General features: G+C 47.3%; 2 protein-coding genes across 2 annotated transcripts in view; one reads left to right on the forward strand and one right to left on the reverse strand.

Moving 5' to 3' along the window:
• Pde6b (phosphodiesterase 6B) overlaps positions 1-21781 on the forward strand; it is a 42406-nt gene extending 20625 nt beyond the window's left edge. Inside the window, exons 4-22 of the mRNA XM_028867414.2 lie at positions 9751-9891; positions 9979-10053; positions 10539-10603; positions 11294-11360; positions 11564-11611; positions 13089-13238; positions 13521-13664; positions 14291-14356; positions 15498-15644; positions 16498-16605; positions 16844-16953; positions 17151-17238; positions 17651-17751; positions 17853-17960; positions 18279-18342; positions 18556-18630; positions 19357-19440; positions 20742-20898; positions 21636-21781. Coding sequence (XP_028723247.1) covers positions 9751-9891; positions 9979-10053; positions 10539-10603; positions 11294-11360; positions 11564-11611; positions 13089-13238; positions 13521-13664; positions 14291-14356; positions 15498-15644; positions 16498-16605; positions 16844-16953; positions 17151-17238; positions 17651-17751; positions 17853-17960; positions 18279-18342; positions 18556-18630; positions 19357-19440; positions 20742-20898; positions 21636-21697 — 1860 coding nt within the window. The 3' untranslated portion in view covers positions 21698-21781. The remainder of the gene's footprint in view (positions 1-9750; positions 9892-9978; positions 10054-10538; positions 10604-11293; positions 11361-11563; positions 11612-13088; positions 13239-13520; positions 13665-14290; positions 14357-15497; positions 15645-16497; positions 16606-16843; positions 16954-17150; positions 17239-17650; positions 17752-17852; positions 17961-18278; positions 18343-18555; positions 18631-19356; positions 19441-20741; positions 20899-21635) is intronic.
• Positions 21782-23398: 1617 nt separating this feature from the next.
• Positions 23399-24527, reverse strand: Atp5me (ATP synthase membrane subunit e). The gene is made up of 4 exons (XM_028867415.2): positions 24417-24527; positions 24122-24176; positions 23823-23921; positions 23399-23486 (listed from the first exon to the last, which is right to left on the reverse strand). The coding sequence occupies exons 1-4, from the start codon at positions 24450-24452 to the stop codon at positions 23461-23463; spliced, it is 216 nt and encodes a 71-aa protein (XP_028723248.1). The 5' UTR covers positions 24453-24527; the 3' UTR covers positions 23399-23460.
• Positions 24528-27882: the final 3355 nt, after the last annotated feature.

Raw genomic sequence — 27882 nt, forward strand, 5'->3', positions numbered from 1 at the left:
ACATACACATATACAGACAGGCGTATGGATGGAGAGATGGCTCAATAGCTAAAAATGAGTACTACTCTTTCAGATGACCTGAGTTCAGCCTGCAACTGCCTATAATTCCACTTCCAGGCAGTCCAATGTCTTTGGCTTCTGTAGGCATCTACACTCATGTACATCTGCACTTATGCGCACATATCCACACACAGATATGCATACATACACATTACACACACACACACACACACACACACACACACACACACACACACATACACACCAGTGTGGCACAAAGTCTATAATCCTAACATTCAAGTGGCAGATTCAGGAGGATCATCCTCAAGTCCCAGACCAGCCTTGTCCCCACAGTGAGCATAGTGAGTTCTAATTATCCAGGGTCTATAGAAATACCATGTCTCAAACAACAATAATAAAGAAGATCTATTCTTATGTATTTTGGATATAAGTCCTTTACCAAAAAGTGTGTTTTCTCCCTGAGTGTGTGGCTTGCCTTTTCAGTCTCTTAATAATACATGTGGCAAAACTGAAGTTTGATATTTTAATAACCCCAATTTATCATAGTAATCTCCATAGATTGTTATACCTAAAACCTCATCCTTAAACCCAAGATTACCCAGGTTGTCTTTCAGGTCATCTTCTAGGAGTTTGCGTCTTGGATTTTGATAGTTTGACAAACACTGTAAAGCCTGGGTCTGGGTTCATTTTTGCATATTGGATGTCCAGGTTTCAATCATTTGTGGAAAGACAACAGTTTCTCTATGAATTGCTCTTCCTTTTTTTTTTGAGCTGAGGATCGAACCCAGGGCCTTGTGCTTGCTAGGCAAGTGCTCTACCACTGAGCTAAATCCCCAACCCTGAATTGCTCTTCCTATTTGTCAAAGGACCGTGGAATACATTTGAGCAGCTCCATCTTTTGGATTCTCTGTTTTTTTCCCTCCTATTGATCACTGTAGGTCTAGAGAAAATCTTGAGGTTAAGAACATCAGTCTCACTGGGCAGCTGTGGCACACACCTTTAGTCCCAGCACTGGGGAGGCAGAGGCAGGTAGATCTCTGTGAGCTTGAGGCCAGCCTGGTCTACAGAGCGAGATCCAGGACAGGCACCAAAACTACACAGAGAAACCCTGTCTCGGAAAAAAAAAAAAAAGAACAACAGTCTCCCAATATTGTCTCTTTTCCAGGACTGTGTTGGCTATTCTTGGTATTTTGTCTTTCCACATAGACTTTATAGTCAAGTTTTCAAGATTCATAAAATAGCTTGCTGGTATAACTTGGATTTTTCTAAGTCTATATACCAAGTTGGGAAAAAAATTACCGTCTTAAAAATAGTGAGTCTTGGTCAAGCAGTGGTGGTGCACATCTTTAATCCAAGCCCTCAGGAGGCAGAGGCAGGAGGATCTCTGTGAGTTTGAGGCCAGCCTGGTTTACAGATTGAGTTCTAGGACAGCCAGGGCTACTCAGAGAAACCCTGTCTCAAAGAAAACCAAACAAACAAAAAAGAAAGTGGGATGGGCTGGGGCTGAAACTTCCCTACCATGCCTGAAAACTGGGTTCATTTCCCAGCACAACAGAAAACCTGGTGTTGTGGCATGTCTGCACTTGGGAGGGGGAGGCAGGAGGATCAGGAGTTCAAGATGAGCTTTGGCTATACTTCAAGCTCAAGGCCAGTCTGAGCTACATGAGACTATCTTAGAAAAAAAAAGTCCACAAGAATTTAATATCTCTGTATTAATTTTGGTATTTTATTTCTTTAATCAGACTTTTGAAGTTTCTAGGGAGTTTCTAGGGAGACAGCTCTGTTTGTAAAGTGCTTGCTGCACAACCTGAGAACTTGAGTTTGTTCTCCAGGAACCAGGCAAAATGCCAAGCATGGTAGCTTGCACTTGTAATCCCAGTTCTGGGAAAGTGGAGACAGGTCAATTCCCTAGGGAACGCACTGACTAGCTGACTTCCAAGTTTTACCTCCACACATATAACATACACCTGCACATATATGCACACATATGCAAAAGACTGAAGTTTCTGTATATAAATTACATACATATATATTTCACTAGGTTTATGCCTGAATATTTCATTTTGGAGTGATAATGTAAGTGGTATTGTATTCTGATAATTTTATCTTCCAATTGTTCATTGCTAGTATGAAGGACCTATAGTCTGTAACCTTGCTAAAAAAAAATCAGTTACTAGTTTCAGGTTTTTCTTATTGATTCTCTGGTATTTTCATATGGATAATCATATCACCTGCGAACAAAGATAGCTTTATTTCTTCTTTGCCCATGTGTGCGTGTATGTGTGTATGTATGTATGTATGTATGTATATTGTGTTTTGTTTTTCTGGTTTTATTGCACAAGTTAAGATTTCAAGTCAGGAAGTATTGTGTGAGAGAACAATCTATTTTCAGTTAAAAAAAGATTTCTAGTGAACATTCCTTCCTCATTCCAGATCTTAGAGAAAGGCACCCAGTTTCTTGTCATTAAGAATGATTTCACAGGGTTGCTCCATGGTGTGATGAATTGCATATTAGAATTCCACAGGCTGAAGAACAATATCATCTGCGGGGTTTCGTAGCATTTTTTTTATCTAATTGAGGAAAATTACTGTATTTCTTGTTGCTAAGATGTTCTATCTTGAATAAATATTGGTTGTTATCAAATAATCCTTCAGCATCAAATAAGATCATGTAGATTTTTCCCTCTAGTTTGTTAATGTGTTAGATTATATGAGTTAATTTCAGGTTTTGGTTTGTGGTGTGTTTATTTTTGAGCTGTGGTCTTATTGTTACATTATTAGACTAGTTTTGCCTATATTCCTTTTTTTCTGAGACAATGATTTGCTATGTAGTCCAACTTGCTATGTAGTGTCTACTCCCAACTGCTAAAATCATAGGTAGTTTTTGCCAATATTCAGTTTAGAATTTTTGCATCTAGAGTCAGGCATGGTGGCACATGCCTTAATTCCAGCATCTGGGAGGCAGAGGCAGGCAGATTTCCATGAGTTTGAGGCCAGCCTGGTCTACAGAGCAAATTCCAGAATAATTGGGGTTATGTAGAGAGACCTTGTCTCAAAAATAAAATTTTAAAAATATGTTTGTATCTGTGTTAATGAGCTATGTGGATTGTAGTTTTTCTTCCTGGTGTTTTGGTGTGTGTGTGTGTGTGTGTGTGTGTGTGTGTGATGTGCTCATAAATGCAGTTGCCTGAAGAGGCCAGAGTGTGAGATCTTCTGGATCTGGAGTTACAGGTAGTTACCAGTTACCTGATGTGTGTGATAGGAACAGAACTTAAGTTCTCTGCAAAAGAAGTACATGCTTTCAACCCCTGAAGGCCTCCTTGTATCATCAGACTCAACCCAGGGATTTGGGAGAACACAGTTCAGCCACAGCATTTCTTCAGCTATCATTTTTTAAATGTTTTTATTGTTGTTGTTATCTAGGTTTGGTTTTGTTTGTTTGGGATGGGGTGTTTGGTTTTAACTTTTGCCATACTGGCAAAAACATACTGAGTGAGAAACAAAAGCCTCCCACATGCTAGACAAGTGTTCTTTCTACCACCAAGCTATACCTCTCAGCTCTCTCCTGCTGACTTTGGGAGTCTCTAAAACAATTTCTCAGTCGGAGCCTTGCTGCTACTTGGCTGTGGTATCATATTAAAATGGAACCTGCAGGTGGAACATACGCAGCAACCTTCTAACTAATCTGCTCCTGTGACCTTCCAAGTATTTCCTGCCTACCCCACCCCCAGCCTCGGGTGAGACAGGAAGATCAGAGTGGTGGCAGCTGTCTAACAACCCTTCCTTGGGATGATTGGCAGGCTTACTGTTAGAGTGCATGGCATACCCAATGTAGCTTCTTTCTCCTTGTGTCTGTGTGAAACAGGGGGATTTCTTTCAACTTTTTACCTCAAAAGTCTGCTGAGTTCCTGCAAGTAAAATCCATAAAAGTGTAGCCCCAAGACTGGGCCTAGACCATTACTGGCCTTCCAGCACTGGCCCACTGTTTTCTCTCTGTAGGCTCAATTGCTGGTGAGCTGGTCTTTCTATGGCTCACCTCACCTCCTTCTCAGATTGGTGGAGTCCTCACATCCTTGATTTCCCCATAGGTCTAAGTCACTGATTCCCAGTCTGCATCATCATTACAGGTTATTACAAACACTCCTGACCCTGTCCTGGAAGTTCCCACTCCTCTTTAACCGTGGAGAATGTTCTAACACCCACAGCCACTCCAAGTCCTGCTCCCCAAGGATTCCTGGCTATACCGTAGGTAACATGGTAGATATATTCTACTAAGAGTTTGTTGGTTGAGCCCAGAAATACCAGAGGGCCAGTGTCATTCATCTAAGCTAGGAGAAACCATCCAGGGGAGACCCAGCCTGAGGCCAGGGCACCCTATAAACTGGTCATATGAACTCTATCCAGTCCAAAGGTCCAGACACATCCTCTACCTCAGGTGAAGGTCATCTTATCTCTCTCCCTATGACTGCTATCTGAAAGGCTTTACCCTTGCCTGTTTCTCCATCCCTTTTCTCCCAGGAGTGAAGGGAGCTACCAGGACCCTAGACTATCATTCAAAGTCAAGTCTACCATTTGTATTGCCCTCTTCTGTAAATCTTACCAGGGCCCTAAATCTTCAAGAAGTCAGACTTTAGGAAGAGAGGGTGCTGGAAAAGCTGCCCCAAGGTTCAGAGTGTAACCAGCATTTGCAGAATCCTGCCTCACAGTTCTTTCTGGGCTTCATTTGATTATTTATTTTGGGTTGCTGGAAATAGAAACCAGGGCCTTATGCATGCTAGGTGAGTGCTTCATCACTGAGCCATACCCCCAGCCCTCACAGTGCTTTTTGAAAAGAAATCTCTATACTGAGACTGGCTTTGAGGGGCCTGTGGCCTAGCCCAAGACACATTGTCTTTCTTGCTCCTGTGTGATGGCAGTGCTGGTCAGTGAGCAATAAATCATTTTCAACCCCCGCCCCCATGTTCCCCAAACCCTGGAGGTTCTGAGCATTAGTCATATCTCTTTCTTAAAAGTACTTTGGCTACACTGATCAGAGCCAACAGAAGATAATAAAACTATAGGTGACCCCCAAATGCTGGTGTTCTCGCTGACCTGCCACTTGGCTTCCAGTAAGATTCAATGGAGCAATTCTTTCTGCCCATGGGACCAAAGACCTGATGAGGACCCTGTAGGTGCAAGTCTATGGTCTCTAGATATAGTTTGAATGGCAAGGGTGCATTGATATATCATGAAGGAGGACTTATGAATACAAGAGAAGGAATAAAGTCAGGGCCTTCTTCTCAGGGCCTCACATTTCCAACTGTAAGCAAGGAAAATGTTCAAGAGGCAGCAATCAGTCAGGAGGGAGCCAGTCTGGAATGACCACCATGGTGGCCCTAGAGGCAGAATGGGAAGAGAAGAGCTGTGGTTTCCATACCCTTCCCCAGTCTTACCTCAAGAGCAGAGACCAGAACAGGAAATAAGGAAGGTCAAGGATGGTGGTGAGTCTGCATTTTTATTACCTTTGTTCTTTCCTACCACCTCCCCCTGCCTTTCTTTCTTTTGAAACTGACTTGTGTAACTTACATTGCTTTTATGCTCACTATGTAGTAGATGCTGGCCTTGATTCTCCTGCTTCCATTTCCCAAGTGCCAGGATCATTGGAATGAGCTACCATACCTGGCTTTATCTTTGTTCTTAGTATAATATTTTAACTCATAAGTTTACATGATTTAATTTTAATAATGGCTGTTTTTAACACTGACTATTTAATCCTGACTCCCAGGATTCCTAGATATTCAACAATCAGTTCTTAGTACATCATGAAGTGAGAGCCCCAATACTGATGCTAGAAAGGACCAGGTAGGTGTCTTAGTTATTTTCCTATTGCTGTGATAAAACATCATGGACAAAGGCAACTTGTAAAACAAAGTATTTCAGTTGGGCTTGCAGTTTCAGAGGGTTAGAGTCCATAACAGCAAAGCAAAGGCCTGGCAGTAAGAACAGCTGAGAGCTTATATCTTGATCCTTAAATAAGGTGTAGTTGGGGTTGGTGATATTTTGTTGTACTCTAATAAAATTTGCCTGAAGATCAAAGGACAGAACCAGCCATTAGATTAGACATAGAGGTCAGGCAATGGTGGCACACACCTTTAACCCCAGTATTTGGGAAGCACACATGCCAATAATCCAGCACTAGGAAGGTTGAGCTAGGAAGTAATGGCTGGGTGGAGAAAGGCATATAAGGTGTGAGCAGACAGGAACTAGAGAGCCTTTTGGCTGAGGACTCAGAGGCTTTCAGTTAGAGGATTCATAGAGTTGGTGAGGTGAAAAGTGGCTGTGGCTTGTTCCTTTGTCTCTCTGATCTTTCAGTATTTACCTCAGTATCTGGCTCTGGGATTTTATTATAAGACCGTTTAGAATGTGTGCAACGAGAGAGAGAGAGAGAGAGAGAGAGAGAGAGAGAGAGAGAACTGAGAACTGCACAAGTCTTTTGAAACCTCAAAGCCTGCCCCCAACGACACATCTCCTCCAACAAGGCCATATCTCAAAATCTTTCCCAAACAGTTCTATCAACTGGGGAGAATATACAAGTTATATATATATATATATATATATATATATATATATATATATATATATATATATATATACACACACACATATGACTATGTAGGTCATTATCATTCAAATCACACATCAGGCCTTAGGAGACTTAGTGTTCAGGCTTATGAGGGTTAAACATACAGACTTCCTGTGAGTAAGTTTTGCTAGAGATACAGACTGTCCTCTTACTGAGGTCATCCAAGAGAATCGATATCATGCAGATGTTGCTTCTAAGGCCCAGAAGCGTCACTCCTGGACTCCCCTCAGTCCTGTGATTCATACTAACCATAAATTTCAAAATATAGTACAAAGCTATAGTAATCAAAATAGCCTAGTACTGTTATAAAAATCAGATAGCTCAATCAATAGAAAAGGAGCCCAGAAATGGAGCCAAACCAATTAATTTTTTCCACAAAATTACCAAGAACACACAATAGGGTAGATGTCAGTGATCGGTGCTATCCACATACTACAGAGAGAAAACAAACTTAATCTCAACTCTTGTGTAAGAATCAACTCAAAGGGGATGATAGGATTAAAACTTAGAACTAAAAAACATAGGAAGAGAGTTTCCCATATTTTAAAGTAAAAAAATTCATATGAGTATGATTTTCCTATTTTTTTTTTTTTTTTTTTTTTTTGAGACAGGGTTTCTCTGTGTAGCTTTGCGCCTTTCCTGGAGCTCACTTGGTAGCCCAGGCTGGCCTCGAACTCACAGAGATCCGCCAGGCTCTGCCTCCCGAGTGCTGGGATTAAAGGTGTGCGCCACCAACGCCCGGCAATGAGTATGATTTTCTAACATCTTTGAAAGTCCTAGTGCTCCTATGGCTTTGCCCTGAGTGCCTTTCCACTGAGGCTCTGGTACTGACCTTGGACACTCCTCTCTTGCTTACAACCAAGGATGTTCTTTTTGGTAGCAGGGTTGGGGTAAGCCTGAGATAGGCTACCCAGAAGAGATAAGTGTCTGGGTAGAAAGGAAGAAAAGGTAGACAGAAGGAAGAAAAGGCTGGCAAGGGCTAAGGCCAAGGGCCCCTCAGGCATAGAGTAGAGCAGAGGCCTCAGCAGTAAGTGCCACCAGTCAGGGAGGGAGTCCAAAGCCTGGGTACTGCTCCCATAGGAAGAGCCTCTGGCAGGAAGAAAGCTGCTCCTGTGAAGCCAGAGTACCAACATTCAGTGGCTGCTGACATGAAGGTCCCCAGCACTGTGGTCGTAGGCAGGAAGGCTGTCAGGCAAGCCAAGAATGTTGACTACAGCAGAGCAACCCTGGAGGTCCTGATCTGACCCAGGCAATGGCAATGCTTGACCTTCCTTTGATTACTGTGTATGCCAGAGACCACTGGAAAGGTAAAAGTGAAAACGAGGAGAAGAGAACAGAAGGCTTCTAAGAATCTCAGTCAGACCACCTTGGATATACCTCTCCCCTCTGGGCCTTCACTTCCTCAGGGTCTCAACAGACCTTGTTTCCTCAACTGGGTATATGATGGCATTCACAGAAGAGCATAATTTCTAGAGGAACCAAGCTGCAGAGGGAAGGTGACAGGCGGCAAGGTGAAAGGGGGCAAGAGAAAGGGAGGTTAGCCTTGGACACTGTGTTGTGATCCCCTTACTCTGTCCCTCTCCCTGAGAGAACAGTTTGAGCTACCTACTCTCCTATGACTCCAAAGTCAAATATATGGTTTAATCTGCCTGCACTGTAACAGGACAGCCAGCAGCTGTGACAAACACCCCAAGCACCAGTGAGGGGTTGGCCCTGGCTACCTAGGAAATAAAGCTCAGGGAATATCTATGGGACAGAGGCATGGGTTACTCACATGTTTGCTCATTTGCTCACACACACACTCACATATTCACACTCAACACTCATGCACTTACACTCACACAGCCACATATGCACACTCACAGGCTTACACACTCTCTTCATACATGCACACACATACTCATGTACAATACATACATACAATCAGTCAGGGATTCTTCTGAGATACAACAAATGTCATTACCCTTCCTCTCCCCACATCCTAAGAACAGGAGCCCATGTTCCTTTCAGTCCCAAGACTATCAAAGCAGAGTGGCCACACTTCAAGGCTATGGCACTCAGCTTTGTCATGGAGAAGCATGGCTGAGGTGCACAGCAAGTGAGCAGAAATCACTGGTGAATGAGGCAGGGCCTGAGTGTTAGAAACAAATGTGGCCCTAGGGCAGCTTGGACCGAGATCTCAGGGCTGAGCACTGCAGTTTAAGATGTCCAGGGCTGGGCTGCTGATGGGAAGGTGAAAATGCAGTCCTGTGGCTGTCGAGATTCATGTCTCCTGGGAAATTGCAAGTAGTGTGTGAGTGTTGAGTATGAACACGTGGGAGCCAGAGGCCAGGGTGCAAGGATTGGTGGGGGTGCTTCTGCAGCAATAGGACCTGGGTCACACAAATAAGATGAAGACTGGGAAGGGCTACCTCCTGCTGAGAGGGCTGTGGGGAAATGAGTTAGTTCATCAGGTCTAAGAAGAACGGCAGGAAGAAGGCCCCAAGGAAGGCCCATGGAGAAGGGACTCTGCTACGGACCAGGCCCACTGAGAGTTGGAGGACTGACTGGGCTGGTGGGAGAGACCTTGAGAGGCTTGTTTGAGAACACGAGCTTTCATGGCCTCGGCTTGTGAAAGGAGACTCTGGTACCTGGTCTGGCCTAGAACTTATGTCGGTATTAACAAAACAGTCACTCTCAAATTCGCTTTGCTGTTTACACTGCAAACCACGGTGCCCCCTGGGCTAACTGCGAGTAGATGAGAATGGTTACTTGGATCGTTGCCCTTTAAGCTCACAGTGACTTCAGTTTCCACTCGTTTGCTCATTCACTGAGCATGAAGCCAGCACTAGGCAGTAAGCGTCAGGGACACAGGCTAAGCAAGCCTGGAGAAGTCATCACCCAGTGGGTTTCTAGGCTCCCTCCAGAGTCAGGATGCAGATAAGCCTGTATTCACAGAAAACCTTGAGTTACACACCATCAGTCAGTGTCCTCCTGGGATTCAGGGCCAGTTGGGCACCCTGCAGGAATTACACTTGAAATGTTTGTGATACCAAGACTGAGTGGAAGCCACAGCTTCTGAGGCCAGACAGGTGAGGCCACAGGCCAATACATGTGCCACCCTCCAGGTGCTTCTCTGGTCGGCCAATAAGGTGTTTGAAGAGCTGACAGACATCGAAAGGCAGTTCCACAAGGCATTCTACACTGTCCGGGCCTATCTAAACTGTGACCGGTACTCAGTGGGCCTCCTCGACATGACCAAGGAGAAGGTGAGGTCTCAAACTCCCAGGCGCCTCCTTCCCAGTGTGGGCCAGCTCATAGGCTAAACATTCCCTTCTCTCTTCTTCTCTGCCCAGGAATTCTTTGATGTATGGCCTGTGCTTATGGGGGAAGCCCAGCCATACTCAGGCCCACGAACACCCGATGGCCGGGTAAGTCAAGCTGATAGGTGGCAAGCACCCCACAAGAGGATGGGGAAATAGGGTAGCCTCAAACATCTATCTGCTCTCATCAGCCTGCACTGCCCCAATGAGGGTGAATTCTCTAGATCTGCTTTAGCTTGCTGGAGCTCCTATAAATATTGTGATATGCTTGCACATGAATTTTAGTGTATGTATGAAGCATGGGTCCAGTTGGTGTGAAGTTAAATAGGATATAGGTAAGATAGACCTAAACCTGGGTGTGCAATACACATCTATGGGTATGAGTGCCAGAGAGAGAGAGAGAATGTATTTGTGTACACACACACACACACACACACACACACACACACACACACACACAATTACATGGGTGCTGTGCCTGTGTCATTTGTGGATGGATGTGTCTGGGTGGGTGCTGTTCTCTTTTCCCCTCAAGAAAAACTCCACTGAGAAGCTGACCAGGAGTTCCTACATTGATGTGTTTTGTTTCCCAGGAAATTGTCTTCTACAAAGTCATTGATTATATCCTCCATGGCAAGGAAGACATCAAAGTCATTCCGTAAGTGCTGGGGTTTGACAAGTGGCTCACCCCAGGATGGAGCATCCGTAAAGCCAACCTGTGGATTAGCTATCTCAAGGGCATCTATGCAGAGCCAGCAGGGTCTTCCCAGGACAGGGAGGAGGAGCATGGACAGATGAAAAGGGAAGTTTCTGGACTAAGGCACTTAGACATCTGCTTCAGATATTTAGGGAGCCGGGTGAGCTGTCAGGTGGCCCCATCCGCAGCAACTCAACCATCTCAGCCCTGGCAAGTAAAGCCTCCACAAGGTAAGGTCATCGTCACACCCCAAAGGAAAGTCTAGTGCAGAGCACAGGCCTAGAGGTACAATGGTCCTATGATTGTGTGGCCAGTGACCTCATGAACCTATAAGCCTGTCAACATCCCAAACAGGCTCCAAGAAAGGAGTAGGATTCAGGTATCAGGGCTGCAGAACAGGTAACCAACACTGACTCTCCAGAGGCCAACTGAAGTCAGGAGCCTCCAGTAAGGGAGGGGACCCTGCAAAAAGAGGAGGGCCAACAAGGCAGGACGGAAGGCACCTCCTCCTGGCCTCCTCCAGTCCTCAGTACTTTACTAGCCCCACCCCACCTAAGCTCAGAGAAGGGAAGAAACTGAATTCATATACAGCTTCATCTAACAATCCAAGCATCTATTCCTCTGATCTCTGCTTTTTTTTTTTCCCCACAGCACACCTCCAGCTGATCACTGGGCCCTGGCCAGTGGCCTCCCAACCTATGTAGCAGAAAGTGGCTTTGTGAGTGCCCCTCTCCAGGCCTTGGCCTATGCTTGCCAGTGCTGCATGCCTGTTGGCCTGCCACCTCCTATTAGCCCTTCCTGCCAGCTGCTGCTCACCTTGCCCAGTTGGAAGCTCCTCTCTTATAGGCAAGGCTAAATAGGCTAGTCCTTGTGTTTATGTATTCAGTTGCTCAGAATGGAATTGCTTCTGATCCTTTCCAGATCTGTAACATCATGAATGTGTCAGCTGATGAAATGTTCCAGTTTCAGGTAATCTGCCTACTGATTGCTAGAAACTGCATTTTACTTGAAAAGAGGGTATTTCGTTTCAGAAATGGTGGGTTGAATTAGGTTTTCCACTCAAGGAACAATTTTATGGGCCTGGGGAATGACTCAGTAGATAGTGTTTTCTATGAAAGCAAGAAGATCTGAGTTCAGATCCCCAGCACCCATGTTAAAAAAACAAAAACAAAAAAACAAACAAAAAACCCGGCATGGTAAAACATACCTATAACCTCAGTGCTAGGTTAGGAAATAAAAAGCAGGCAAGACAAGACGATCCTGGGGGCTTAGTGGCCAGCCAATCAAGCCAGTCAGTGAGCTCCAGCTTCAGTGGGAGGGCCTGTCTCACGAAATGAAGTGGCAAGCAATGGAGGAAAACATTCAACATGGACTTCTGGCCTCCACATGCACACACGGGCACACACATATGTATAATATACACACATAAAACAACTTCACTCACAATCTGTAATCCCATCATTCAGAAGGCTGAGGCAGAAGGATTGCTGCAAATTAGCCCAAGGCCAACTAAAGAGTGAGATTCTGTCTCAAAAAGCAAAAGAAAAATAAAGAAACAATTTCATTTTCAGTGACTGAGAAGCCATACAAGAAATATGTATCTGTGCTCCAGGTCTATGATTGAGCTGATTTTATTGGGCTCAGTTAGACTCAGGTGATCTTGTCTAGTCTCAGCTGACCTTAACTGGTCTCAAATGAACTCGGGAAAGCTTATCTGGGCTAAGTGGATCCTGTCTGGTCTCAGCTGGTCTAGTCTGGTCTTAATTTATCGTCACTGGGCTCATCTGGGCTCAGCTGATCTTCATTGTGCTCAGGAGAAGTGAGCTAATCTTTGGGCTCAATCAACCGTGGCAGGACTCGGCTGAATTTTCTTTGGTATCACTTGATCGAACCTGGTCTGGCGAAATTCTCTGGGCTGGGACTACGAGGGTTTAGAGTTTCTCTGCCCTACCTGTCTTTATCTGGGGTTTGGACAAACATACCAGGGCCACAGAGCACTTTCCTAAGGGAGGTCATGTTTAGGAACATGCTTAGTCACTAACAGCCTCTTGGAGGAACTGGCCAAAAGTTGCTATCCGCATTTCATATTGGAAGACATAATGAACCAACTATATAATGTTCAAAGTCCAAAGTGGAAATGTGGGCCCATTTGTTGAGCAATTAGTAAGTGCTTTAAGAGCAAGGATTTTCAATACTTCTAAGAAGCATCCTTGGGCCTAGAGCCCTTGATGTTTGCTACGGTGGGGAAATAGCTTCCTCCAGCCCAGAAAATTACGACACAAAGCCTGTGAACATAAAGTTCACAGACAAGTGAGAGCAAAAGGACAGCATTCAAACTATTAGCATAGCTTGAGGAGAAAGAAACTGAGGTCTATCCCCAGCCCCAGGCACCAAGTCTTACCAGACCACACCCAGAACAGCCTAGTTCTTTCTCTACTCCCTGCAGGAGGGGCCCCTAGATGATTCTGGGTGGGTGATCAAGAACGTTCTCTCCATGCCCATTGTTAACAAGAAGGAGGAGATTGTGGGGGTGGCAACCTTCTACAACAGGAAAGACGGGAAGCCCTTCGATGATCAAGATGAAGTTCTCATGGAGGTAACTATCCAGTACCATACATGGACAAAGATGTCCATCTATGATGGTGTGGGACATCAGTGAGTATTGTTCCTCTCCACACACTTCTGGGCCCTGCTTAGTACTAAGTCAAGGAGAAAGGGACAAAGATAGTTCACAAAGTTCTATCTCTGGAGGTCTCATTCAGAGGCATCCACTGTACTGCAGCAGTCTGGGAAACTGGCCACTGAGCCAGGGGTGTAGAGCATAGTAAGAGTCTCCAGAGTGATTGGCTAATGGGGTAACACTGCTGTCTACCTCCAGTCCCTGACACAGTTCCTGGGATGGTCAGTGCTGAACACCGACACCTATGACAAGATGAACAAGCTGGAGAACCGTAAGGACATCGCCCAGGACATGGTTCTGTACCATGTGAGATGCGACAAAGATGAAATCCAGGCAATCTTGGTACTGTGCCTAGCATTCTATGGGCCCCTCTGTCTGGGGAGGCAGGGAACTCAGTGATAAGGACATATCAGGCTAGGTCTAACACTGGACAACCCAGACAGTGTCCCTGTGTCTCATCCTAAGCAGTGAGCAAGTGTGACTAGAGCCTTCCTGGCCTGCCTCATTATTCCATCTATAATCCATGTGTGTCAATAAGGACTGCACAGGGAAAGGAAGGAAAGTCGGGTTCCCAGAAACTGACCACTTATGTCTGGAATTGAGGATGTCTAACACAAGGAGACTGCTGTCCTTCAACAATCAGGAGCCCTGTGTCCAACATGGTCCATGATGGCGCACCATCATTCTGTTACCTTGACAGGGTGAAGGTGATATTGTCACTGTCACACCACCACTGGCACACTTATGGATGGGCATGATACTGCTATCTGTCACATGAGATGAAGGTTAAGAGTCACTTTGTCATAGTCATAGGGTAAAGATGATACTATCATCCTGTCCCTTGCGGGGGAATGGTGATAAGTTCACTGTGTAACATTTGTGGAATGAAGGGGTTACTGTCACTCTGTCACACAGGGTGAAGGGACACTACCACTCAGTCCCACAACTCACCTGTTGTTCTCTGTTAGCCAACAAGGGATCGCCTGGGGAAAGAGCCTGCTGACTGTGAGGAGGATGAGCTGGGGAAAATCTTGGTGAGAACCTGCTTCCAGTGGACACAAGCTGCTCTCATGAGTGGCAGGAGAGCGCCCTGGCACACACAGCCTCCTCTCATGATGTTAGTGCTACCTGTGTAGGAATGTCAACACTCCCCAACAGAGGTGACAATACAGCTCTGAGTGTCCCCTGGAGTTTACTTGATATCTGCCCTGCTGAGTGTCTCTGTCTGCCTTCCTGCCTCCTCTGTGTTTCCCAGAACTACCCATGTTTTAGCTTCTGCAGCCACAATTTGGGCCAAGCATCCATCAGTGCTGCCTCCCTACAGGAGTAACCAGGTGCTACCACCCCTCATATAGACATATCTGTGTTCGTGTGTTTACACACTTCTGTGTGCACTTGTGTATTCATGCATGTGTGTGTATAGGCACATACAGACACATGTTTGTGTGTCTCCCAGAGAACATCCCTACATCAACTTGACAGTTATGGGACACCTACCTTTTTCTGTCACTTGTGTGATTTATCAGAATCACCAGAGCTGTTTGTTTACTGAATAGTTTGGAGGTTTATTAATGCATTCAACATGTTCTAAACACTAATGGCTCTGTGTGAGGTGTACATATATGTTCCCATGTGTCCACATGGGTAGGTCTGAATCCGTGTATGTACCTCTGTGACTTTTCATGTATATATATAGTGCTACCTGTGTAGGAATGTCAACACTCCCCAACACTCCCCAACCATATATATGGTTGGTTTTCGAGACAGGGTTTCTCTGTGTAGTTTTTGGTGCCTGTCCTGGATCTCGCTCTGTAGACCAGGCTGGCCTCGAATTCACAGAGATCCACCTGCCTCTGCCTCCCGGGTGCTGGGATTAAAGGTGTGTGCCACCACCACCCGGCTTCATGTATATATCTTTACATTGGCTTTTCCAACATCACTGCTACCAAGTCAGGCAAGCTTCTCACAGTCCAGTCACCTGGTGGGTGGAAACAGTAGAATAGGATAGGTTGGGAAAATATGAGTGACCTAGCTATAAATTTGAGTAACTGGAAGGCAGACATCACCAGAGATACCTGATTGCCTGCTAGACAAGGGTTCAGAAAAAAAAGAAAGGTTAAGAACCAGTGGGGGTGTGGTAGGTCTGCTTCCCTCAGCCCATAATCTCTCTTACAGAAGGAAGAACTTCCAGGGCCTACCAAGTTTGACATCTACGAGTTCCACTTCTCTGATCTGGAGTGTACAGAGCTGGAGCTAGTCAAATGTGGAATCCAGATGTACTATGAGCTGGGTGTAGTCCGAAAGTTCCAGATTCCCCAGGAGGTGGGGAGATATGGTTGGAGTTCCAGAACAAGAGGATGTGGAGGGTTGGTTAAGGGTTACAGATCCAAGAGGTGAAAGGCATGTGGTGAGAGCCCTCAGAGATCACCACTGGGAGGAAGGGGAGGTTATTCCAGCTCAGAGCTCCATGATTCTGCTTCTTCCCTGGGCTGCTCACTCTGTCCTGCATCTACCTCCATACCTGTGTCCCCACAGCCCACATAAAGAATGAATAATCTTTCATGCTCCCCAGAAACCAAGGGTGACCGGCTGGTATTTCAGAAAGAATTTTTACTAAATTGTAAGGGAAACAGAATAGAAAAAAAAATTATAAAAAAGTACCAGAATAAAAATATTTCCAGATACTTACTTGACCCTAAATATCATAATGAAAATATTAGACAGCCCCCTTAGCCCGCATCCTCTTTCTCAAAGAAAATGTCTAGGTGCTCTGCCTTCCTGCTCACAGACCACATATCTGACCCATTCAAGCATTCAGCCCTGAAACTAATGTTTTTGTTTTGTTCTTTTTGTCTTGTTTTTGTTTGTTTCTCAAAGTATCTCACATCCCAGGGGTCCTCTTTCCATTGTGGGTCTGGGCCATGGAGATAGAGGCACCAAATTTCCAATGGCTGGAGCTATTCCTAGTTCTACTGTGTGAGAGCCCTTCCCAAACAGGAAGGAGCCAAGGGGAACAAGGAACAAGGGCTCTGAGGCCAACAAGATAGAAGTAGGAAAATGGGTATGATAAGCTCCACTACAAGCAGTTTGAAAGGCTTAGGTGGATTCTCATGTGGTGTTGTGTAGGTAGACTCATATGTGGCTTCCAGCATCTACATGTCCTCTGTTCCTCCAGGTCCTGGTGCGGTTCCTGTTCTCTGTCAGCAAAGCCTATCGAAGAATCACCTACCACAACTGGCGCCATGGCTTCAATGTAGCCCAGACAATGTTTACGCTACTCATGGTATGTATGGAAATGGAATGGAGTAAGAAGATTGATGGGCCTGGAACAAAGACTACAGCTACTACCTTCTGGTCCAAGGATGCCCATTGTGCTTGTCCAGTCCTGGCAATGGGTGGAGGGGACTTGGGTGGGCAAAAGAATGGGTTTGGGCCAGCCCCACATTCCCTTCAACCTCTGCTTCCTGGAGCCAGAGAGCTGGGCCAGTGGCAGGACCCAGAACTGGACTTCTCCCCCACAGACAGGCAAACTGAAGAGCTATTACACAGACCTGGAGGCCTTTGCCATGGTTACAGCCGGCCTGTGCCACGACATCGACCACCGTGGCACCAACAACCTGTACCAGATGAAGTAGGCTGTGGGGATGGCAGGCTTGTGGTGGGCATGGTAAACCATAAACCAAGCATGGTTAGGGTCAGGCTTTGCAATCTGTCAGTCAGTGCTGAGAGGGACCACCTTGAAGGCATAGTGCTGGGTGGGTCAGACCTCATCCCACTGCCTTCTAACATTGTTTTTGTTGTCTTCTTTTTAAATAAAATATGCAACAGATCCCAGAATCCTCTAGCCAAGTTACATGGTTCCTCAATTCTAGAACGGCACCACCTGGAATTTGGGAAGTTTCTGTTGGCAGAGGAGGTTTGTTCCTGATTTGGTGATGGGTCCTCCTCTGGGCTGTGGCAAACAGGCAGGAGGCCCTGGGAAGCAAGTTTATCAGTGTGAGGTGCTACCAGACAGGCTCAAATCTAGAGATGCTCCCACATGGGGTAGAATTGCTTTCAAGGGGCAGTAGCCATGAATGGCCACTAATGGGTACAACAGATCATGGAAATGGGAAAAGATATTTGACTTAGGACCCTCCCAGGCAGAGGATAGACACCAAGGGAGGACAGGGATGGCTATCCTTGCTTGGAGAGGTAGCCATAAGACTGATCTGGAATCCCATAAGGTTAGAGTGCAGGGAGTAGACAGAGTAGGCCCTGAGAGTCAAAACCAAGGGTACCCCAGGCAACATCTGCCACAACCCAACACCAACTGACGGTCCCCACAGAGCCTGAACATCTACCAGAACCTGAACCGGCGGCAACATGAGCATGTGATCCACCTCATGGACATTGCCATCATTGCCACTGACCTGGCCCTCTACTTCAAGTAAGAATGCATCAGAGGCAGGAGGTGTGGGTGGGGCCCTCAGCAGACATAGACAGCTATGACAAATCTGTCACTTACTCCTCCCCTCCTTTGGGGACCAGGAAGAGAACAATGTTCCAGAAGATTGTGGATGAGTCCAAGAACTACGAAGACAAGAAAAGTTGGGTCGAGTACTTATCCCTAGAGACAACACGAAAAGAGATAGTTATGTAAGTAGCAGGTCTATTGTTGACCAACTAGCCCTGCAAGACCTCCCTAACCCAAAACAAGATTAGCTCTCTCTAAAATGAACAAAGGCACTGGATCAATCTGTCCTGAGATTCATGGATATCAGCACAGAATTCAGAGTCAGATAGCCTTCCTTAGGACCCTTGATTGTCACTTCTTGCTTCATCCTCAGTTCCACTTCTTCACCTACAAGGTGGTGACTCAGGACTAGCACCTTCCCCAGGACTGTCTCAGAGAAGCTGAGAAAATGTGTTCACTCTGTTCTCAGAAGGACACATGTCTGCTCTGTCTGTTCACAGGGCCATGATGATGACTGCATGTGACCTGTCTGCTATAACCAAGCCCTGGGAAGTCCAGAGCAAGGTCAGGACTGATGACCATCTGGACCCAGAATAGCCCTTCACAGGCCATCCTGGGTCTTTATCTAGGGAGCTACAGGGAAATGGTGTTGATTTTTGAAGTAATGTCTGGGTACAACAGTGAGAGGCACCATATGAACACTGCCTGCAGAGCTTCAAGGGGAGGGCCCGCTGCTCCTGAACACAGAGCCTCACTATAACCTTTGTGTGTGCTCAGGTTGCTCTTCTTGTGGCTGCCGAGTTCTGGGAACAAGGAGACTTGGAGAGGACTGTCTTGGATCAACAGCCCATTGTGAGTGTTGCTTTCAGAATCTTCCATCTTAATGTGTGAATTAGAACACTTGGTAGTGCTCTAGACCCCAGAATTTTAGGGTCCTGGAGTTTTAACTTTGATTTGTGGGGTCCTTGGCATAAGCATGGATAATTTGGCATCTTATAGAATAAAAATCATGAAAAATTGGAAGCTCTAGATTGTAGCTCACAAGCAAGAGCCCCCAAGGCCTATGCAGCTGCACAGTACATACTAGGCAGGGCAGTTCAGGGAGGGCAACTCTGAGGAGGGCAACCCTAGGGGAAAGGGGGAGGAGTAGAGGTAGCAGTCCATGGCAAGATAGACATTGAGGCTGTTATGGTTAGGGATAGGCCCACTGCTAACACCAGGGATGGCATCTATCCACATAGGAACTAAGGACTACATCCGTTTGCTTTGACCACTTGGGGAGGCACAAGGAGGCAAAGATTTTATCTCCCAAGCCAGCTTACTAGTGTGAAGAACTGTTTAGAGCAGGCTTTAGGCAAGGTACAGACTCAGCAAGCGAGAGGCCTTTGCCAGCTAACGAAGCCTCACAGGGAGGGCAGCGCCCATCTTTGCCAGCTAACGAAGCCTCACAGGGAGGGCAGCACCCATCTTTGCCAGCTAACGAAGCCTCACAGGGAGGGCAGCGCCCATCTTTGCCAGCTAACGAAGCCTCACAGGGAGGGCAGCGCCCATGTCATCTGCCTGTGTTTCTCCCACAAGCCCATGATGGACCGGAACAAAGCCGCTGAGCTCCCTAAGCTGCAAGTTGGCTTCATCGACTTCGTATGCACTTTCGTGTACAAGGTGCGCAGCAGAGGTGTCTGGTGTTGGCTGGGGTGGGTTGGCCAAAAGTGGGTAGGGATGGGCTGTACCCAGCAGTGACCGTACAGGGACATTTGTGTGGTCTCCACCCTCATCTGACAGGGTAAGATGTACAACTACTCTTGTACATCTACCCTATCACAACACCCATCTCAACCTGCCCAGCCACTGGTCTGTCCCAAAACTTGTGACTGTCCTTCAGAAGCACCAAGTATACCCCTAAGGTCCTTACTCATCCTGAGGTCCCACTTTAAATATCTCTACCTCAGAGTGCCACTTTACCACAACGGGCACACTATCTTCAGGAAAATGACTTGCCTACTAGGCATCTGTGAAAATGTGAAAGCAAACCTGAGTCTGTCTGTCTCCATTGGCATACCCCAATACAACCTGAAGAACATGATAGCAGGCATGTTTCCACTAGCTGGTCAGGCACCAATACACTGCCAAAGATTTGGATTCTGCTATTTGATTGTAGGACATAAGGCTGACTCAAAAGATAGGCCTGACTACAGTGTCCTCATGTGATACACATGGCATCCCAGCTCCACACCTCTCTGGTTGTACTCAGTGTTAACAGACCCCACATTGTAAGGTGGATGCTGTGTGATTCCAAGTGAAGTCAGTCCTAAGCAGCCAGGCAAGCAGGAAGAGGTGGCCCGTCTTCCTCAGTCCATCCACATCACCTGAAAGCAGCTACAGGGATTGTTGAAGCTTCCAATCCCCCTGCAGCTGACATTCTTTGCTCTATTCTTAGGATACTCGTACTAGTACTGTATCATAGTACTAGTATTGTGTCATAGTACTAGTACTGTATCATAGTACTAGTACTGTGTCATAGTACTAGTACTGTATCATAGTACTTATACCCAACAGCTCCCTCTCACACAAGTTCCTATCCTGTCCTCCTCCTTACGGATCATCTGGAAAGGGGACACTTCAGTGGTTCTTTCCTATGCTGATCAACTATAGGTGACATTGCCTAGGGGTCAGCCCCAAGTGAAATAGGCCGAGGGTGGGGGAACCAAGCTCATGCTGGGCCTTTAGCAGGCCACAGATCATGTGACCTGGGAATCAGTAGTAGCCATCGTACAAGCATAATGCCAGGGAGTGTGAGGCCTCACTTCACTGTTCTTATGACTTTTAAAATAAAACAGGCCATAGAGATGAAAGCATCCTCAGTCCAATGAGTCTGGTGATAGGGAAGCCTGAGGCCTTGAGGAGCTACTATTGAGCCCTCCGGGAGCAGCGGAACAGCATAGTGACTTCTCAGTTCCCTCTAGGAATTTTCTCGTTTTCATGAAGAGATCCTGCCCATGTTTGACCGACTGCAAAATAACCGAAAGGAGTGGAAAGCATTAGCTGATGAGTACGAGGCCAAAGTCAAGGCCCTGGAGGAAGAGAAGAAGAAGGAAGAAGACAGAATAGCAGCAAAGAAAGGTCTGGGCCCCCAGAGGGCTGGGCTGGGCTCATAGTCAACCCTAAGTCAATGCTGCAACAGGGCAGAAAACCACCAAGCTGTCAGAAAGGCAGCTAATTCACATAGCCCTGGGCTGAGGCTGAGGCTCTGGAGAATGCCCCATCCATCTATCCTGTCCTTCACGTAGATAACAGATGAGAGCAAATGCTAGCATATTCTTATACATGGGAAGGAAGCTCACTTAAACCTATCAGCTCTTTTGTTCCACTAAGTAGCAGTTCCTTCCCAGGTATGGTAGCACATGCCTGCAACCCCCAAAGCCATCCTCAGAAACAAAAGAGCATACCTGAAGAAAACACAACAAAAAGGCAAAAACAAAATCAGTGAGCTAAGCAAGAGTTAAATTGGCACAGTGCTAACCTGTATCATGTGACTCAGTTGAACACACTGCACCCCAGATCAGAAGCCCAGTGACATTACCTTATCTTTTCCCAGGTTTGTTTACCCTGGAGCTGGGGTTCTCCAGGGCCACTGAGTGAGCACATTGAATAAGGCATCTTCTGGGTCACGGGAGGTCAGGGCTGAAAGTAATCAGGGCACAGTGACCGCAGAGGCTCAAGCACTAAGGCTCAGCATAATCGGCTTGCATTGGCCACAGACCTAGTTCGACCCCTGCAGGGAGAACCTACAGGTGCTAGCCGAGGGCACGGCACAGAAGGGAGACAACCGACCACTCATAGTCTGTCTTCTCTTGCAGTGGGCACAGAGATTTGCAATGGTGGTCCAGCACCCAAGTCCTCGTCCTGCTGTATCCTGTAAGACCTATGTAGTGGCTTCTGGCCCCTCCTGCCATTCACTGGAGATGGACTCTGCCTATAACCGTTTGGTGTAAGACATTAGGAAGCAGAAAAAAAAAAAGGTCAAATATAACTTTGAATATTTTGAAATTTTAAAGATGTTTTGTTTTTTCAAATTAAAGCCTACTATGACTGTTAAATAGTGTAGCCCATATTTATCTGGTTTGATAAAGTTCCCACAAAGATCTTTACAAAGGATTTGTGAATTGTGTCTCAAAACAGAGTTCTACTCTTGCACATACATGTATCTAGGTATTCAGTTCCATCTGCTTAAGTAAAATCATGCCCAGGGAGTCAGAATAACTTGCCAGTTTTACACATGCTAACATCATTTGACGGCACATCGTATTTGACTCATTGAGACTCTGCTGGGTCAAGGCTGTGAGCAGAGCTGAGATCAAATGGAAGTGGCCTGATGGGAATAACCTGTACCAAGGGCCTGGGTAGGACCCTCGGGAAGGAAGCAGCTGCCGGGACACACTGCACAGAAGCCTGAAAGGCAGAGCTGAGGCCTAAGTCCAGTGGGACTTCACAAGACTAGCCTTTTAAACATGCACTATCTGGAAACAAACTCCTGGGATCCCAAAGAATTTGTTCTCCTGGGAAGAGAATACATCCAGCAGTTTGCCTTCAGCACTGGGGAGAGGGGGCAAATTTAATCCTCAGAGTCCCAGACAGTGGGATACCATTTGAGGGGAGTGGAGGAGGAAAGCAGCTCTTCACTCAGCCTCTAAAACCAAATATAGGACTTTGAAGTATACATATGCTGCTTCTCTCAACTCACTTTAAAAGCAAAAAAACAAAAAAAAAACAAAAAACAAAAAAACAAAAACAAGACTCGAAACCCAGGAAATGTGTGCAAGGCATAAAACTGAGGGAGTAGTAACACTCTGGTTTGCTTCTGATTGTTGTGATAAACCATGACCAAGAGCAACTTGGGAGGTTAAGGGTTTATTTGTTTGACATATCTCCATCACAGTCCATCACTGAGAAAAAGTCAGGACAGGAACTCAAGCAGGAGCAGAGGGACCATGGAAGAACACTGCTTACTGGCTTGCTCACTTACACGACCCAGGACCATCAGCCCAGGGGTGGTACCACCCACAGTGGGCCGGACACTCCCACATCAACCATCAGTTAATACCCCACAGATACAACCACAAGTCAATCTGCGAGATAATTCCTCGATTGAGGTTCCCTCTTCCGGGTGACTAGTTTGTGTCAAGTTGGAAAGAACTATGCACACCAGCTGTTGGTATACAGGAGCCCGTGGGTACAGATGGAGGGACAACTTCTTTTAGGTCACTTTCCAAGACCCAAAGGAAAATTACGAGTTGAGGGGGCACAAGACCCACGTTACTGTGAAGGCATCAACTCCCACCTGTCCTCCTGACAAAAGCAGACCAGCTCAGGGCAGAGCAAAGCAAGCTGACCAGGAGGCTAAGCCACTTTATTTCTTCGGCATCCTCGGAGCCCCAACTTGGCCATACCACCGCACCTTTCTGTACTTGTCAAGTGCTTCGGAGGTGCACTTTGTATCTGTGCCCGGTAATGATCACTAATTCCTTTGAACCGCCCCCTCAGTGAAAAGTCAGGAAACAACTGCAGAGCTGGTTGGTGCCTAGAAGCAAACACCCAAGGCAGTAAAGAGAGGAAGCCAGAGCATCACACAACAAAGCTTTATTCATCCTCAGCGACTAAAGAAAAGGCAAGCTCACTGGCGCTTCACTTGAGTATGCTGTCATCTTGAGCTGAAAATTGAGAAGAGACAGTGTCACACATTATACACACTCGGGCTACCTGCGAGCACTTCAGGATTGCAGTTTTTAAAAGATCCAGAATCTAATTCCAAGAGAACCTAACTTTGACCCTAAAACCATCCCTTGCATCCTCACTGCCCACTCCACCTGACTGGAATCTGCGTCAACAGAGAGGGGTCAGGGAGTGCTCAGCGGTAGCCTCTCCGAAGGCAGTGCAGCAGCATGGCCCACATTCTACTGTGCTCCACTGAGAACAGGGCTGGAAACATGTGCCACCCGTGTCCTTCCAGAAAACCTGGAAGCGGGGGGAGGAACTAAAAGCCATACCTTCTGCCAGTTCTCTCTCAATCCGTTTCAGCTCATCTAGTCTCTTCTTTTCCTCCGCTGCCACCCTCCTCTCCTCCTCTGCCCGGGGTTTTAGGTAACCTGGGGAGCGGAAGCAATTAATTTCTTCCCTAAAAATGATGCGTGGAAAAAGCCGACTCCGGAATCTCCGGGTAGCTGTTCCCACCTGCTCCCCTGTGGGCCTGGTGTCTTCTCCCTCCCCGGGAGCTGCAAGCCCGTGCAATCCCACACAGCCAGCTCTCCCTCATCCCGAATCCCGCACTCCCGGTCCCCGAACTCACTATAGCGCTTGGCGCCGTAGGCCATGCCGAGGACCAGGGCCGAGTATCGGCAGAGCTGCAGAAAAAGAAGCGTTAGAGCAGAAGGCGCATTACCTGAGGATGAGGAGATAGGAGACGGAGGAGTACGGGTAGAGGGGAACGGGGCAGGGGGTGCAAGGGTCTCCAGGCCGGGTTGTGGTGTCGCAGGCCCAGGACTGCCTTGAGACCACAGCCAGCAGTCTCGAGGGTGGGACACGCTGTCAGGGTAGTGGTAAGGGGCATGCAAGGGCGTGCAGCGACGGTGAAGCGGGTTCACCTTGATGAGCGGAGAGACCTGAACTGGGGGAACCATCTTGTCCGTGACCTTCGCGCCGGAAGCTCAACTGAGGCGGAAGACACAGCAAGAGCGCAGGCCTCCTCCTGAAGCCAGGATGGCGCATGCGCCTTAGCGAAGACGCGCCCCCTGGTGACCGGAGGGTAGCGGCGCGTTCCTTCTGGGCTGTGCAAAGTCTTTGGGCTGAGAGTGCAAAACGACCTCAGGAGGGTGGAGACTTGGGGCCACATTACTTCAGCACAAGCTTGTAATGAACGACCAGCCCTGGAATCCGCCGCCCACCTACTCTGGACCGGAGCAGGCAAACAATCCCTTCCTCTCGTGGAACAGACCAGAACCCCACCCCCACCCCCGGCAGACCTGTCTAGGGCGGCCGTTGAGTGTGGGGGCAAGATTACAGATCTTGTTTTGGCCCTCCCTGAGAGATCAACCTTCTAAGCCTTTCCTGCAACTGCTCGCCCTGGGTGCATATGCCTTCTGGCCAGAGCAACCGGGTTTTCTCGCTCAGAGCGAAAGTTGAGTTCTCTTGGAATTAGATTCTGGATTTTTTTTTTTTTTTTAAACTGCAATCCTGAAGTCCTCACAGGTAGCCCAAGTGTGTATAATATGTGACTGTCCCTTCTCGATTTTCGGCACAAGATGACAGCATACTCAAGTGAAGCGCCAGTGAGGATTTCTTTAGTCACTGAGGATGAATAAAGCTTTGTTGTGTGATGCTCTGGCTTCCACCTCAGGTTTTGAGATCTTACTGGTGAAGGCCATCCAAACGGGGCTGACCCCTGAGTTTCCCAGCCCACACTCTCAGGACCCCAAACCCTGAGCCCTAATGACCCCTCTTCACCAGGCCTTGTGGGGACTGACTTTGGACCCAAACTGCAAAACTGGCTTTCCACAGGCACTGTCCCCAGAGTGAGCGCCTCTCTAGCAGCCATGGTCACCTAGACCAGCAGTTCTCAACCTGTGGGTCACGATCCCTTGGCAAGCCTCTATCTCGAAAAATATTTACAATTCATAACAGTAGCAAAATTACAGTTATGAAGTAGCAATGAAAACAGTTTGGGGGGGGGGTCACCATAGCATGAACTGTATTAAAGGCTCTCGACAATAGGCTCAAAAAGGTTGAGAGCCACTGGCCTAGACTGAAGTTGTCCAGTGATTACCAGCCGTGTCTGCTATTGGCATGCAGTCTCCATGGAAGTCAGGCATGGCAAGGTTGTAGCCATCCATTGGCTGGCTTTACCCGCCCCCCCCCCTCCAATGCCCAGTAGTGACTTGACATCTCCCCAAGGCTGTCTTTGAATCAGCCTCCTCAGTTTTGCATTGCACCAGGGCTTGGAAAGGTACACAGTCCATTGGGGTGGGGTATCTTTCCTTGACTCTTCATTAAACCCGTATTTGTAAAGAGAATGTAACTATGGATATAAAGTCAGTACAATGCAGCAATGAAAACCCCCCAGAGCTCGTAATAGGTGTCCAGCTATCCTGAAGGGAGGAATCCTGGGAAGGGTAAAGGGGCTATCCTGGGCAGTCAGAAGAGGAGCCACTGCCCTGAGGCCTGGAACTGTGCCTGCCTTTGGTCTGGAGTCCAAGTCCCTGGACCTCCTCTGCTGGAATCCTAGAAAGTTCCTTAAGCTGGGAACAGAAATACCCAGACCACATGCCACAGGTGCACCACATACTCGTTTCTTGCCCTTGGTAAATCTGATCTTTAGTTCTCCACCCCCATCCCTACCTGAGCCTGAGTGAGAAAGACAGGCTCCTGCCCTTCTTCTTCTGAACCATTGCTCCCTGAGGAATCTGCAAAGCCACGCTGACCTACAGGGCACCAAATAAACTTCCTTACCCCTCGTGGCCATCTGCACACTGAGACCCTCCCTTTCCTGCTCTTAAGCAACTGGTTAGATAACCTTAAGTGACCAAACAGGATTCCCTCACTAGATCTTAAATCAGACTCCTCAGCAGCTCAGGCTTCCAGAACTGAACGCATCTCTGGGTTGAGAGTGCAGAGAAGCAACATGCAGGAGTAGAGGCAGAAGAGGCACACAGCACACACACGGCATAGCACACACACAAATGGCTAGGACTCTGCTTGGGTTCAGGATCATTTGTGGGGGCAGCAGAAGTGGTTAAGTTCCCACATAGCTCAGGACACCACTGGGAGGATTCTGCACCTGTTGGAGACAGCTGTGTGCAGAATCCAAATATTCCCAATGTGCTATCTTTAGTGCTGTGCTCAGGCTCAGCCAAGATCCTCCCTGGGGTCTTGCGGCCCTCTCAGATCCAGAGCTTACCACCCTGCAGCTGGGCTAAGTCCAACTGAGGCCCTTTCCTCTCAGCTACCATTCCCACACCTGAACAAACTCCCCCCTCTGGTAATTCCCCCTCGAGGTCTGAGGTAGCATCTGGGAGGGAGCTTCTGTGACTGAGTCTTGAGGGACAGGACAGGACCTCTGACAATGCACACTGTAGAAGATGTCACAGTTTAGAAATGTACCAGGGTAGGGGTTGCCCAGCTATCAGATGCACACTCCATTCCCACTTGTGCTATCTGTGGTCCTGCTTCCTGTTGCCCCTATCTGGCTTAGGCCTCCAAAGTATGGGACTGTGGGGATCTCATCTGCTCACTTCATTCTACTTCCTAGACTTCCTCATCCCATACAGCCTGCAGGACCACTCCTGTATCTCCTGCCCTTACTCTCAGCACATTCATTTTCTGGCATCAAGGACTGAGTACAAGCCATATTGCTTCCCTGAATTTTGCCTGTCAGATGAGGGAGTAAGGGGAAGCCTGAGGGCCATGCCAAGAATGACTCCATTACAGGCAGTCTAACCATCTCCAAGGCTCTTCCAACTCAGAAATGTTATTGCCCACCACCCAGTTATGGAGCTGCCAGTAGTGGCATCAGAATGGGTCCTGGGTTTGCCAATTAATCAGGAAGTAAAAGTAGTACTGTGAAAGGCCTGATACACACAAAGCAAAACATAAATTCTTGGGCCAGAGCCATTCACAGCACCTCTGCTGGTCTTGAAACGGTATTGCTAACCTCAGCACCTAATACTTTCTGCTGCACTGGCAGAGCCCAGTTGCCTAGGATGACTCAGACTCTGAAGTTTTGGCCAATGATGTGGCACAAGGTCCTGGAGATGTAGAATCCTTGGCAGAATAAAACCTCCTGGTGCCTGGGCTAAGAGAAGGGGCATCTGAGTTACCACCAGGCTACTTAGGCTCACTCTGCAGTTGTCCAGTTCTTTGGGATGGCAGTGTTCAGCCTGTCCTTGCAGGAAGTCTGAGCTATTCTAGGGGGCCAGGCAGCATCTTAAGACAAGCAGGAGCTGGATCCTGGACAGGAAAGACTCAGGCATGGTGAGCAGGCAGCCAGGGAGGCGTTGAGCAGGGGCATCCAAGTGTGTGTATGCATGCACTTACACATGGGCATCTTTGTGTGTA

Source organism: Peromyscus leucopus, chromosome 10 (assembly GCF_004664715.2).
Source record: "Peromyscus leucopus breed LL Stock chromosome 10, UCI_PerLeu_2.1, whole genome shotgun sequence".
Taxonomy (NCBI): domain Eukaryota; kingdom Metazoa; phylum Chordata; class Mammalia; order Rodentia; family Cricetidae; genus Peromyscus; species Peromyscus leucopus.